The 13,690-nt window shown below is 43.8% G+C and overlaps 1 protein-coding gene across 1 annotated transcript; it reads right to left on the minus strand.

The window, feature by feature from the left end:
- Positions 1-315: 315 nt before the first annotated feature.
- Positions 316-9,096, minus strand: LOC117815507 (lipopolysaccharide-induced tumor necrosis factor-alpha factor homolog). The gene is made up of 4 exons (XM_034687265.1): positions 8,991-9,096; positions 2,860-2,907; positions 2,591-2,738; positions 316-493 (listed from the first exon to the last, which is right to left on the minus strand). The coding sequence occupies exons 1-4, from the start codon at positions 9,094-9,096 to the stop codon at positions 394-396; spliced, it is 402 nt and encodes a 133-aa protein (XP_034543156.1). The 3' UTR covers positions 316-393.
- Between the last annotated feature and the right edge of the window lie 4,594 nt (positions 9,097-13,690).

Raw genomic sequence — 13,690 nt, forward strand, 5'->3', positions numbered from 1 at the left:
AAAAGACTTCATTTCACTAAGCTCATTATCAACAAAGCTGCACACAGCTACAGGACCACCTTAGCAAATTTGCTCTGCAACCATATATGACACTCTTGCTTCACTCTCGTGCAGGTGCACGCTCCAACACACGCATACGTGAACATATGAACCCAGCCAACCGTTGTATGGCGAAATATATATTACCATATTAAGCACAGTTAAAACAAACGTGACGTGCTTTCAAATATAATTTGTAGTGACAATAGCAAGTGAAAAAAATGATGTTATAAATACTTCCCAAGAGACCCCCACAAATTTTGCAGTTGAGGCTTTCATGTCAATAAAGGGGTCTCAGACCCCACTTAGACCCCTCGTTATTCACACTGATTATACCCCATGAGCCCGATTTTGCTATCCTTCTTTGTGGATATGTATGACTTTGTTACAGTTGGGGCAGGAGTGCTCCACGTCTTTAAATGCTTTGATGCACAGGGCGATCCAACAGCAGAGCCTAGAGTGAGGTACAAGAAAAAGATTTAAGTAACACTTCATCATCACTTCATCAATTACATTTTGTTTTATTTCATTTGATGTATTTCAATTTTTGTTTCTTTGGCCAACTCGGGTACATTTACATCAGTGTGGGTTTAAAAACGTACATATTTAAAACAAAACAACATATTTTTAAGGGCTCATGGTTTTTACACAGGCTGTACCAGTGACAAAATGTGTTTTAATGTTGTTTCATAAGGGCAGCAGGTTATGGTATTCATTCATTCAGAGTCCATCGTCTCTCAATCAGAAGGTTGGCGGTTTGATCCCAGCTCCTGCAGTCACATGAAGAAGTGTCCTTGGGCAATACACTGAACCCCAAGCTGCTCTCTCTGTTGTTCAGCGGTGTGTGAATGTGTTTGAATAAGATTAGCTAACACTAATGGTCCCTCATTATATAGCAGCCTCTACAAGTGATTGTTGTGTGAATGGGTGAATGCGACGAGTTGTGGGAAAGCACTTTGAGGGGTCAGAAAGACTAGAAAAGCACTAAAAAGTACAAGCCCATTTACCATTTACACACAGGCTGTGAACACCTATGATATTACTGTTGGTGGTCATGACTCCAAAATGTTAAGAACCTCTGCTTTAAATGACCAATCAGAAGGATCTCTGAGACTTTGAACAAGGATGAAAGCTGCTCACTGGCTCATGAAGCAAATAAGTGTAGCAGGATGACCCCTGCAACTCATTACCTCTGGGTAATACTAGCTTATCGCCGCCTGTCAGCATGCTCCATAGTTTGTTTGTGCTTTGGCGATATTGCAGCTCCCTGCCTTAGCAGGAAGCTTGCCTCTCCCTCGGTTCGTGCTGTGAAGCGCCTGTCTGGTATGTACACCAGTGGCATTTGATTCATTTATGCCTTTGATCATGTAGCGCTCATTAAGATGGCTGTTATTTTATCTGCTATTTAGATGCCATTGTGGCCGATTGGCGAGGGGAGCTGGGATCCACTGCTGTTTTGCGGAGCCCTTGTTTTGCCTCATTGCGTTTCCGGAACTACCGTTTGGGCTGTACTGCAGTCTTTGCTGTCTTGTGACACTGCTTAGCTTTGCCTGTCTGCCTGTCTGTAAGCCATCTTGCTCCTTGCTGCTGCCTGCCTGTGAGCCGTCTCGCCTGCCTACCTGCCTTCTACGCGCCTCGGTGCGGAGCCCTGCTTGTAAGCCCAGCTGTGGGTCCAGCGTGGGCACTTCAGCTGTTGGGTCGCTGAGGCAGGCTGACCGATTCGTGGGACCGCTGCATGCGGCTGCTCTTCCTCTGTGGCAACCCGTCGAGCTGGGACTATTTTTACCTCTTTTTCTTGATATGGACTGAATGGACTCTGGGGGTTTGGGATTTGAGTATTTTGTGTTACTGCCATTAGTATTGTTTTCTTTTTCATTTGCTGACTTGATTTACCATTTGAATACGTTATTTAAGTTGCTTATTTTCTGGTTTAGTTATCGTGTCTTTTTTTCAGTTCTATTAACTGTTTGTTTGTTTCTCTCTTTCTTTCAGTGGCTGAGAGCCTGGTGGTGGCGCTGGTGACCTGGGTGGTGGTTCCCTCCTTCTTTGTATGCTGTGTGCCCCATTTGAGTTTTTCCACGAGTGTGTGTAGGTTCTTCACGTGTGTTTGGGGTGTTTTCAATTGGATTTTTCTCACTGGGATCCCTCACCTCAACCCATTGCACCTGGTGAGCCTCAGCCACATCCCCTTTATCACCCCCCTATTTTATGAATGGATGCTTTTTCTTTGTTTGTTTTGTAATTTTAAAGAATAGTTTTAAGAACATAATAATAAAATAATTGTCTTATCATACTCCTTGTCTCAAGCTCCTCTGTGTACACATATACATCGAACCAGTGTACAATTAAAGAGTGATAAATTGTCTCTAATATTTCCCTGGGTGAAATTCCCAGGGTGGCGTTGCCCTACCCTTGTGCTGCCACATAAGTAAGACTTATATATTCAGCTCTTTCAGTCAGTGTCTGCGTCATGGACTGCATCAACATCATTTTACTGAGTGTCTGAATCTTGATGGGTGTGTGTGCCTGCTTGTATGTTTAGTTTACTCACAGGGTAGGTGCTAGCGCGAGACACATCATCCAGGCGAGAAAGCCGTTTTTGTGCTTGGTTTCAGTCATAACAGTCCTCTGGCAATGAGGACAAACCATCCGTCCTGGGACATCAGCAGGTAGTTCTTGTATCTCCACTGTCTGGCTCACTGTGAGAAACACGTATGCAACACTGTGAAACCACAATCACTTCATCAACCTGAAACTGTATTTAAAGCTCTTTCCTTAATTATTATAGATTTTATTTATTGAAATTCATGAGGCCCTCACCAGTCTGTATGATCTGAGGCGGCGGTTGGCTGATAGAGAAAACTGTAACTGAGAAGGAGGCAGTGTGAGAAAGGTTTAAAGCACAGAACTGTGACAATAGGAACTTTTGTTCTAGCAAAGATTGCAACACAAAGGTGTTTAGGTTTTTGCACATATAGAGAGGCATGTTGCAGCCGGTTTATTTTCCCTGTATACTGAAGTCTACTAAAGTTAAGTACCTGCTTTGGCAGAAACTGGTGTTTGGATTTAACAAAGAGCAGAATACAACGAAAACAAAAAACAATCTGCAAAAAAGCTTCAGCAACAAGGACTTAAGTGAAAGGATAACATTGAGAATTCAATCACCATTGCATTTACAGTTCTTATAAGGAACATTCGGTCTTGGTGCATATCAACCAAAAGTCACAGGAACTTTTAGCTCCAGGAACTTCTCTTCAAGGAACTAAATGGTTCCTGTGACCAAATTTTGCCTGTCTTTCCACTGCAGCCCGACGTTCTCTCTATTCTGGACCCAGGTGTTGACAGAATGCGGCGCACATGCTCCTTGTAACAATAAGGCATTAGTGCCTCCACCAGCCAACCCCTGAAACTATGAGGACACCCTAAAGCAGGGGTCTCAAACTCAAATTACCTGAGGGCCGCTGAGCATCCAGCCTTGTCACACCGGGGCCACAAGTATTCCACAAAAAATAGTATAAAAAAAAAATATTCAACTGTTGGAACAACTGTATTTTTCCACATGAACTATTTTACAGTCATTTTAGGCTTTTTCTGCCTAATTCTTGCTGCCAGACACATGAGAGTGCTTCTTCTCAGACAGCTGGGCCACATTTGCTCTGAGGGAGGTGGCAGTTGAAACCCTCGGTATGGCTTGAAGATGGTCATCACTAAGTCTGGACCGTTTCTTTGCTTTATTAAAGTTCATGGTGGAGAAAAGTTTTTCACAGAGATATGTGCCTCCAAAAAGGCACATGGTCCTTTTGAAGATCCTGGAAAGCTCTGGGAAGGATGGGGGTAATTCTCTCAGAAATGGTCCAAGCATGTCTGCTTTTCCATTTGCCTCTCTGAACTTGCTTTGTGCTGAGAATTGCACTGCAGGTCAATGAGCTCCATTTGTAGCACACTGGGGGGATTCTGTACGTCAAAGGAGAAAGGGTCAGCAAACATTTGGAAAGTGGCACTGCGTGTCTTGAAGTCTGCAAACTGCTGGTCAAATTCCTGCTGTAGCGTCTCAATGGCAGCAAAATATTTTTTACCACTGAATGCTGTGCCCTCCTCCACAATAGACCTGCAAGCCGGGAAATGGAAGAGTTTTTTCTCAGCTAGCTGGGCTTTCCATAACATCAGTTTTGTCATGGAAGCTTTGATATTTTCAAAATCTGCAGTGACAAGCTGGCCTGGCCCCTGCAACTTCAGGTTGAGTGTATTCAGCCCCTCTGTGATGTCAACTAGAAAAGCGAGGTCCATCTGCCACTTGGGATCATCAAGCTCAGGAAGGTCCAGCCTGCCCTCCTCCATGAATGTCTTCACTTCTGTTCTCAGCTGAAAAAACCTCTTCAGGACATTTCCCCATCTAAGCCAACTTACCTCTGTGAAGTACAGCACATCCCAATATGATGCGTCAATTTCCTCCAAAATGGCACAGAACTGGCGGTGCTGTAAGCCCCTGGATCTGATCAAATTGATGCATTTCACGACGACAGACATCACATTGTCAAATTTTAAGCACCTGCTGCACAGTGCCTGCTGATGGATAATACAGTGCAGAGCAATTGCAGAATCTGCACCTTCCTCCTCCAATTTTTTTTGAACAAGCGCTACCAGTCCGTTTCTCCTCCCTATCATTGATGGTGCGCAGTCTGTCGTTATTCCTACTAGCGACTTCCAGGAGAGGTCAGCCTGCTCAATTGTCTCACACAGCAGCTGAAATACATCTTTGGCTGTAGTACAGCCTTGCATCAGCCTTGCCTTTGTCACGTAATTGTTCATAAATGTCATTTGATAGTTCAGTGATCCGCTCTGCCACTGTGTTGGCTGTCAAACTGATGTTGCTGAATTGATTTTTTTTTTCTGGACAGACAATATTCGCAACTTTCAGCATGCAGTCTTATAGAAACTGACCTTCAGTGAACGGCTTTCCAGCTTTTCCTCCTCCTATGTCATCTTACTCGCAACATAGCTAGCTTCAAGTGCCGCATCAGCCTCCTTGATTGCTCTCTGGAAGAGGTATTGTTGAGTTGACGGTCCTTTCTTTAGGTGTGCAGCTCGTTGTATCCGCTCATCTCCCTGGAACTTTGCAAACTGCTCCGCATGTTTAACTAAATAATGCCGCTTGATGTTATAATCCTTAAACACGGCAATTTTCTCTTTGCAGATGAGACAGGTGGCATTCCTCTTAAACTCCACAAAGAAATAATCATTCTCCCACTTCTCCTGAAACACTCTGTGCTCGGCATCAACCTTTTGGCCTTTGAAAGAGACATCTCGATTAAATGCAGCGTGCTAAATGTTTTTCTGGATGTTTGTAGTCGAACAGGTACAAATTTGAAACCTCATTGTGTGTGTAGTGGGAGCAGTGCTCAAAGTCTTGCTTTTTTCATTGTTGGCCTTAAATGCAGCCTCTTGGAAGTAGGTTAACTCCTCCCCTTAATCAGGTGAACCATATGAAAAGCACCTGTGGCAACATGGCTGCCTTTCTGTCTGGTTTGCCTACTGGTTGCCACATTTTCCTTGCACTGAGGTTTGGCGTTAAATCACTGACAAAACTATCGCGCAAACAGACCAGATCCTCGCATGAGGAGAAGTAGAACCCGAGCGCAAATCAAAGAGACCATGCTGAAAAAATGTCCTTGTGAGCGCAAACACATCACTGACATGCAAAATTTCTCTGCTCAAGAGAGCAAATTTTCAGCCTGAGAGGAAAAGTACTGTACAGTTACATGTGTTGTTTCGCCCACACCCCACAGACATATGTAAATATTTGTGAAGCTGTAATCGGAAACTGTGCGTGTGTTCACTCAAAAAGAACAAGAGAACAAAATAACAAAACATTTTGGTGAATACAAATTGTTATAATAAATAGAAAAGGAAATCCGTAAGAGCTACACTGGGAAATTAATCATCAACCATTTGGATAATTGATGAATCGGATTGAGTTCTCTTATGGGAAAAACAGTTTCCGGTTACAGCTCCACAAATACTTACATATGTCTGTGGGGTGTGGGTGAAACGACACATGTAAAGGCATATTATTGGGCTAACATTTTTCACCTTTCACTGATGTTTAAACATCAAAATCATGCTGTCATGCTACACCATCAAACACCACAAGGAGAATATACTTGTTTATTCTATGAATGTTAATCAGCATCCAAACAAAGGTCTATGTTATAGAACACCACAGTACCATAACTATCACATAGAGGTCGAGCTAATGCTAAGCTAACACAATGTAACAGAGACACTTCTTAGCTGTGGTCCAACTGTAGATGAAGGAGTTTTGTCCACATTCCAGCTTTGGGGAGACTAAAGAGGAAAGTGTCTCCACTTTAGAAAATTACATGTGAAGATGTTGTTCTTGGAAGATTAGCCAAGGAGCTCGTAAATAGCAGCGTCCCAAGTCCATGTGCACGAGACGGACGATAACAACAAACACGGGGGAAAAAACTAACCTGTCCAATCAGAAAACACAAGGACTCTGTCCCTGCAGCCAATCACACTCAGACACTATGGTGACTGTGCACGCACTCTGTACACGCCCCCGACTGACAAAACTAAAATATACTTGAGCGGGGACGGCTCTGTGACCTGCGAGCGGCTCTGTGACCTGTGAGCGGCTCTGTGGCCTGTGAGCGGCTCTGTGAACTGCTAGAGGCTCTGTGGTCTGTGAGCAGCTCTGTGAACTGCTAGAGGCTCTGTGGTCTGTGAGCAGCTCTGTCAACTGCTAGAGGCTCTGTGGCCTGTGAGCGGCTCTGTGAACTGCTAGAGGCTCTGTGGCCTGTGAGCAGCTCTGTGAACTGCTAGAGGCTCTGTGGCCTGTGAGCAGCTCTGTGAACTGCTAGAGGCTCTGTGACCTGCGAGCGGCTCTGTGACCTGTGAGCGGCTCTGTGGCCTGTGAGCGGCTCTGTGAACTGCTAGAGGCTCTGTGGTCTGTGAGCAGCTCTGTGAACTGCTAGAGGCTCTGTGGTCTGTGAGCAGCTCTGTCAACTGCTAGAGGCTCTGTGGCCTGTGAGCGGCTCTGTGAACTGCTAGAGGCTCTGTGGCCTGTGAGCAGCTCTGTGAACTGCTAGAGGCTCTGTGGCCTGTGAGCAGCTCTGTGAACTGCTAGAGGCTCTGTGGCCTGTGAGCAGCTCTGTGAACTGCTAGAGGCTCTGTGGCCTGTGAGCGGCTCTGTGAACTGCTAGAGGCTCTGTGGCCTGTGAGCAGCTCTGTGAACTGCTAGAGGCTCTGTGGCCTGTGAGCGGCTCTGTGAACTGCTAGAGGCTCTGTGGCCTGTGAGCAGCTCTGTGAACTGCTAGAGGCTCTGTGGCCTGTGAGCAGCTCTGTGAACTGCTAGCGGCTCTGTGAACTGCTAGAGGCTCTGTGGCCTGTGAGCAGCTCTGTGAACTGCTAGCGGCTCTGTGACCTGCTAGCGGCTCTGTGAACTGCTAGAGGCTCTGTGGCCTGTGAGGGGCTCTGTGAACTGCTAGAGGCTCTGTGGCCTGTGAGGGGCTCTGTGAACTGCGAGCGGCTCTGTGGCCTGTGAGCAGCTCTGTGAACTGCTAGAGGCTCTGTGGCCTGTGAGCAGCTCTGTGAACTGCTAGAGGCTCTGTGGCCTGTGAGCGGCTCTGTGAACTGCTAGAGGCTCTGTGGCCTGTGAGCGGCTCTGTGAACTGCTAGAGGCTCTGTGGCCTGTGAGCAGCTCTGTGAACTGCTAGAGGCTCTGTGGCCTGTGAGCGGCTCTGTGAACTGCTAGAGGCTCTGTGGCCTGTGAGCAGCTCTGTGAACTGCTAGCGGCTCTGTGACCTGCTAGCGGCTCTGTGGCCTGCAAGCGGCTCTTTGACTTGTGAGCAGCTCTGTGACCTGTGAGCAGTTCTGTGACCTGTAAGGTCAGTTCATTTCTTCACAAGCTCTAAAGGTAGTTTTTCTCTCACAGGATGAAAATTTCCTCTCTTGATCAGAGAAATGTTGTATGTCCGTGATGTGTTTGTGCTCACAAGGACATTTTCTCTGTATGGTCTCTTTGATTTGCAAGTAGGTTCTACTTCTCCTTGTCGGAGGATCTGGTCTGTTTGCACGATAGTTTTGTCAGTGATTTAAGGCCATAGTATTAATTCCATAGGTAGGTTAGAAAAAAGGATTATTCCCACTTTGTTATTATTTGTTTTAAGTAATATTGGACTTACTTAAAGCTAACAAAGTTTATTTTGTCCTTTGCTTGAGGTGTCGTTGGTAGCTGTCCCTTTGATGTCATTGTTATAGTGAAGCCAGCTAACTGGTAAGTCAGGCCACTTTAGGGTTGATGCATATTTTATTAATCATCAAAAGAAGCTTTAATATGTAATGCTTTATTTCTGTATTTCGGACCTTTATCAGCTGCTGTTTTGCCTTTATTGATTGTTTTGCCTCTATTCATTGTTTTTCCTTTATTGATTGTTTTTCCTTTATTGATTGTTTTGCCTCTATTGATTGTTTTGCCTTTATTGATTGTTTTTGCCTTTATTGATTGTTTTGCCTTTATTGAATTTTTAACTGAACCAACTGGTTTCATTTTAAACCACATTGGACTGGACTAGTCTTTTTAAGATAAAATAAACAAATTATATTGAACCTGTGTTGCCTTTTTATTTATTATTATTTCTTGGGGTGAAATTCCCCAGGTGGCGTCGTCGGATCAGTTACATTTTTGTTTCTTCTTTGTCATACGACAAACCCTTAGTGCAGCGCCCCCTCAACCTTGCCACATTTGGTAACTCACTTTCTCTCACAGACAGGGGCAGCTGTCACAGGGGTTGAAAAAAAGCATATAGCTAAGAAATTCTGTTTTTTAACTTGGATGCTTTAGTAGCTCAAAAAGAGGCATCCATATATATATATATATGAGTCTTCATTCATGTACTCTAAAAAACACAGATATGGTTTTGTGTCCTCACCAGGCTGCAATTGGATAACTCCAGAGTTTGGGTCCAGTGGGGGGCTGGGGTACGGCAGTGATGTTGATGTTACTACTTCATATGGAGGTCCCTGACAATTTGCCATGTTGCTTTCTAAATGAAGAGAAAGACACATTTTTAAGAACAGAGAAAATAAAGAAACAGACTGTTCACAAGCTGGAAGGTAAATTAACCAAAGCAGGTTTGGTGGTCAAAATATGTGCTGGTCTTGTGTTGCCCCCCTCCACTCTGTACTTTTGCATCATGTCTTTTATTAAAGTTTGAGAACTGGTTGAACGAGTTAAAGAGCATTTAGCTCTCTCTGCAAGCCAGCTGGTTCAGTGGCATTACATTTTGATGTTATAAACAAACCACTTATCCAAAGTGAAACTACAAACAGCACTGACTGTAAGGGTCTGGCTTCTCTTCATTGATCCTTTTGGTCTACTTTAGATCACTCACACATTCAAAGTATTTATTATTACACAACAGCAGGGGCGTCGCTAGACTCCCTTTACTGGGTCACGTGCCTCAGTATAAATGAGCTGTGCCCCAGTATCAGGGGGGACTGGCAATCGGGAGTACCGGGAGTTTTCCAGGTGGGCCGGTACAGCTGGAGTGAAAAAAAGAAAAGACTTTCGGCTCAACTGTTAATGTAGTGTTTCCCATACATTAATTTGTTTGCGACCTGCTCGTGACAGATGCGACCCCCCCTCCCCCGCTTGGAGATCATTGCTTTGTTCCGAGCAGTAGGTGAACTACACACGCAGCTTTCCCTCAGGTGTGGGACGCTGACAACGCAGCTTGAGGTTTTGATATTGCTGCTGCAGAGAATGAGGATCAAAGGGCTGGAGGAGGAAAGACTGAGGTGCATTAGTGGTCGAGGCAAAGTGAAAGTGAGATAGGCGAGAGAAGGCTGAAACCATAGACTGTATAAAATATGGACATAGTGTCCGTGACGTCACCCATCTGTTTCTGAACGCTGTTTTGAGGCGGGCTTTGAGCCTCCTAGCCAACAGCTGCAGTGTTCCTGCAGGCAGCTGTGCCTCTCATTGGAAGACTAGTAATCTCAATATCTTCGAAATTGCAGCGTTAGAAAAAAATTCACCCCCCTCACAGTGAGAGGACATCGAGAAATGAGCTATTCAGACTACACTCATCTTTTGTACCAGGCTGTAAACATGTTTATTAGTGCTGTAAAAATTGACTTTTTCCCATTCATGTGTATGTGACTTCCGGTACTTCCGGAGCCAGCCTCAAGCGGATCCTCGATGAACTGCAGCTTTTAACACTTCCGCATTGACTCATATTTTTAGACCGGAGGTTGGCACTTGGGTGAAACAAGTCAGGAGAGACAGCACCAAGATGACATACATGAAGGTGACAAGGGAGCAGTTTCAACAGAAACAGAGGACATTAGTCTAGGGGCAAAAACCAGCATCCAGGAAGAAGGAGGGGACATGAGTGACTTAGGGGGTAGCATGATGGTCCTAAACAAATGAAGTCCCACTATCCCCAGCGCTGCTTTGGGTTAAAAAAAAAAACACGATCATCTAATTCCCAATGGTTCGAAAGCTTTCCCTGGTTATAATATTCTGTAAATAGAGATGCAGCTTTTTGTTTATCATGTAGAATGTTTGGTAAACACATGAAACTAGGACCGATCCTACTTTTTAGGTCCCGATACCGATACCGATACCTGAGCTTTGGTATCTGCTGTTACCGAAACTGCACTGGTTTCACTAACTGGAAAAATATCTGGATCTTTAGAGAGCACGAGAAAACACCTGCCCATAAAATAGTCGTGAATGCCTGGCACAGCTTCAGCACTGTTCATGACAGTGTGGTTGAACAGTTACATTCAGCACATTCCATTTTATGGCCTAGGGAGTATCTAGCCACAATCAGGGACATTTTCTTGAGTGCATTAAACTTTTGAAGCAGTTTGATCATTCATCCTTTTCTCAGTGTGTGTGTGTGTGTGTGTGTGTGTGTGTGTGTGTGTGTGTGTGTGTGTGTGTGTGGTTGTGTGTGTGTGTGGTGGGGGATATAGTAGGGGGCCTGTGCCCCAGTAGAGCTTTATGCCTAGCAACGCCCCTGCATCCCAGAATAACAATGTTTAGCATGAAAAGATAGAGGTTACCTGACCTATCAATATCACTTCTCACTCCTCATTGATTGTGGAGTTTTTAAACAGTCAAGTGCTTTGGAAAGCTGAGATCGAGTTTAAGTATGCACTCCCACAAACACTGATGCAGTCAGACTTTCAGTAAATGATGTTGATTGAATTCATGACTCATCGTACAGTCATGACCATAGGTGCTCAGGTGGAGAATTATAGCCATTATTATCACCTCTAAATGAACTGCCTGATTGAGTGATGCTCTGTGTTTGCTCCACGTTCAACCGTGGAGACGCACGATATACAGGTACGACTAAACCACTGAGACAAACAGAACTACACAAACACAGTTTACTGTCTTAGGATCAGATTTCAGAAAAGAGAAGGACATTCATGAGTTGACTTCAAAGCAAAAGTAGTGAGTAACTAGATCATTGATAGAAATGTAGTGGAGTCAAAGTAATAAGTTCCCCCAAAAATAATACTCAAGTAAAGTACAGATACTCAAAAAAAGTACTGTACTCAAGTAAATTTACTCTGTTACTGTCCACCATGATGACCACATGAAAACTTAGAACTTGCAATAATGTCCACCCTCTAATGAGATCAGCTGTTGTTGTGTTGCATCATTGTAAATTAAAAGACATTTCATAACACATGCTTCATTTATTTCTGTATTTATTTTTTTGATCATTTTCATCAGAATTCAAGATTTGAGAATCTTGAATTCAAAAAAAAGAGCTGCTGCTTAATGATCATGATTCTGTATCATATCTTTTTACTCTGAACCTAAGATTATATGGTTGATATATAATAGTCTGAGTGAGGAAGGTGCTTACCTTGATGAAGACTTTGAGAAGGTGGATATCTATGTCTTCCTCTGATGAATGACAGAAATGAGGAAGACAACCAAGCAAAGTCATTTTAATGTGCCAGAAAGAAGGTGGAGCAACATTGTGAAAGATTGCATAGGCGTATAGTTACAGATGTGGAGCACAGAGTTTTGTAATACATGTTGTATCAATGTTTTTATTTCGTATTTAATATTTGAACTAACTGGACTGTTCACCTCAACAACAAACTGAACTGGTAACACAACACAGACATCCAGTACAAGAAGGGCCAAAGTTACTGCACCTGCTGAAAAGACTGAGGTCCTTCAGAGTGTGCAGGACTCTGTTATGGACATTTTATGACATTGTGGTAGCGTCTCCACTTTTCAATGCAGCAATCTGCTGGGGAGCAGGGAGCACAGAGAGGGACAGAAAAAGACTGAACGGACTGGTCAGGAGGGCCAGGTCTTTCCTGGGCTGTCCCCTGGACTGCATAGAGGAGGGGGGTGAAATTCATAGTCACCACCAACAAACAGAGTGTTTAATGTAACACAGTTTAAGGTGATGATTGTTGACAATGAGAAGATGTTTACGTTTACTTTCATTTAATTAAAGATGAGAGTTCCTTTTATTATACGTGTGAGAAGTGCTTTAAACCCAAGTAGAAAGAGTTAAACCATCAGCTCTCTCACGCTGGGGAAAAGACTTGAGGAGGACCCAAGCGCAGATTTCAAAACAAAAGGGTTTTAATCTCAAAAGGTACAAACAAAAGTCACTGAAATGTCCAAAAACTAAATCCAAAAAGAAACGATGGGGAAACACAGGGACACAGAACTTGAGTTGCAAAGGGGTGGAACATTTCCGGTAAATTTCCATGGGAAGTTAAGCTGGGGAATTTTGGAAATATTCCAAATTGGAAACTTTCCATGGGAATTTATGGGAGTTAACTGGGAATTGAGGGTAAATTATATCCAAGCATAAATATTTGTTTTGTTATAAGCAGACATCCATCCAAAATAATACAATTAAAACAGATTTATTTGTAAGTAGAACTTTATCAAGTGTTAAATATTTTATTGAACAATCAATTCTTTCATTGAAGAACAAAAACATGAATGTTGAGTTAAATATTAAAAAAAAATGCTTCAACAAGTGCTTAAGTGAAAGGATGACATTGAGAAATTGCATTCACATTTGCAGTGTTGGCTATGTAAATTAAGGGCCTTTGTTAATGTCAATGAGATTGTCGTCAGGTCCTGCCCCCTAAAAGTTCCTGGACGTCTGCAGAGTCTTACCCCAACTTTTGTAAAATGGAACGTGAGATTGATAGACCAGTTGGTGCTGCATCTGCAGTTATGTTGGCTTTGTACCGGACAGTTTTGGTGAATAGGGAGCTGAGCTGGAAGGCAAAACTTTCAATTTATCTGTCGGTCTACGTTCCAACCATTCACTTAAGGCCTTTTTCGACCGCAGGAACTTGCCCCCGGAACTAGGGACTTTACCCCTGAACTACGTGCATTTCGACCGGAGGACCCAGGGTCTAAATTTAGTTCAGGGGTAGATAATCTCCCCCATAAAAAGCCCCTGCTAGGGGGGAGTGGGGGTAGTACTTTTCAAAGGTCCCGAGACTTTTGGGGGGGCCGGGCCTGCAATGCTGAACGTGTCTGATTGGTAGATTACCTTCCGTGTTTTTATTCCACCCTCTTTCCACAATAACATCACACACATCTGTGATTCACTTGATT

The sequence above is a fragment of the Notolabrus celidotus genome, chromosome 7 (assembly GCF_009762535.1).
Source record: "Notolabrus celidotus isolate fNotCel1 chromosome 7, fNotCel1.pri, whole genome shotgun sequence".
Taxonomy (NCBI): Eukaryota; Metazoa; Chordata; class Actinopteri; order Labriformes; family Labridae; genus Notolabrus; species Notolabrus celidotus.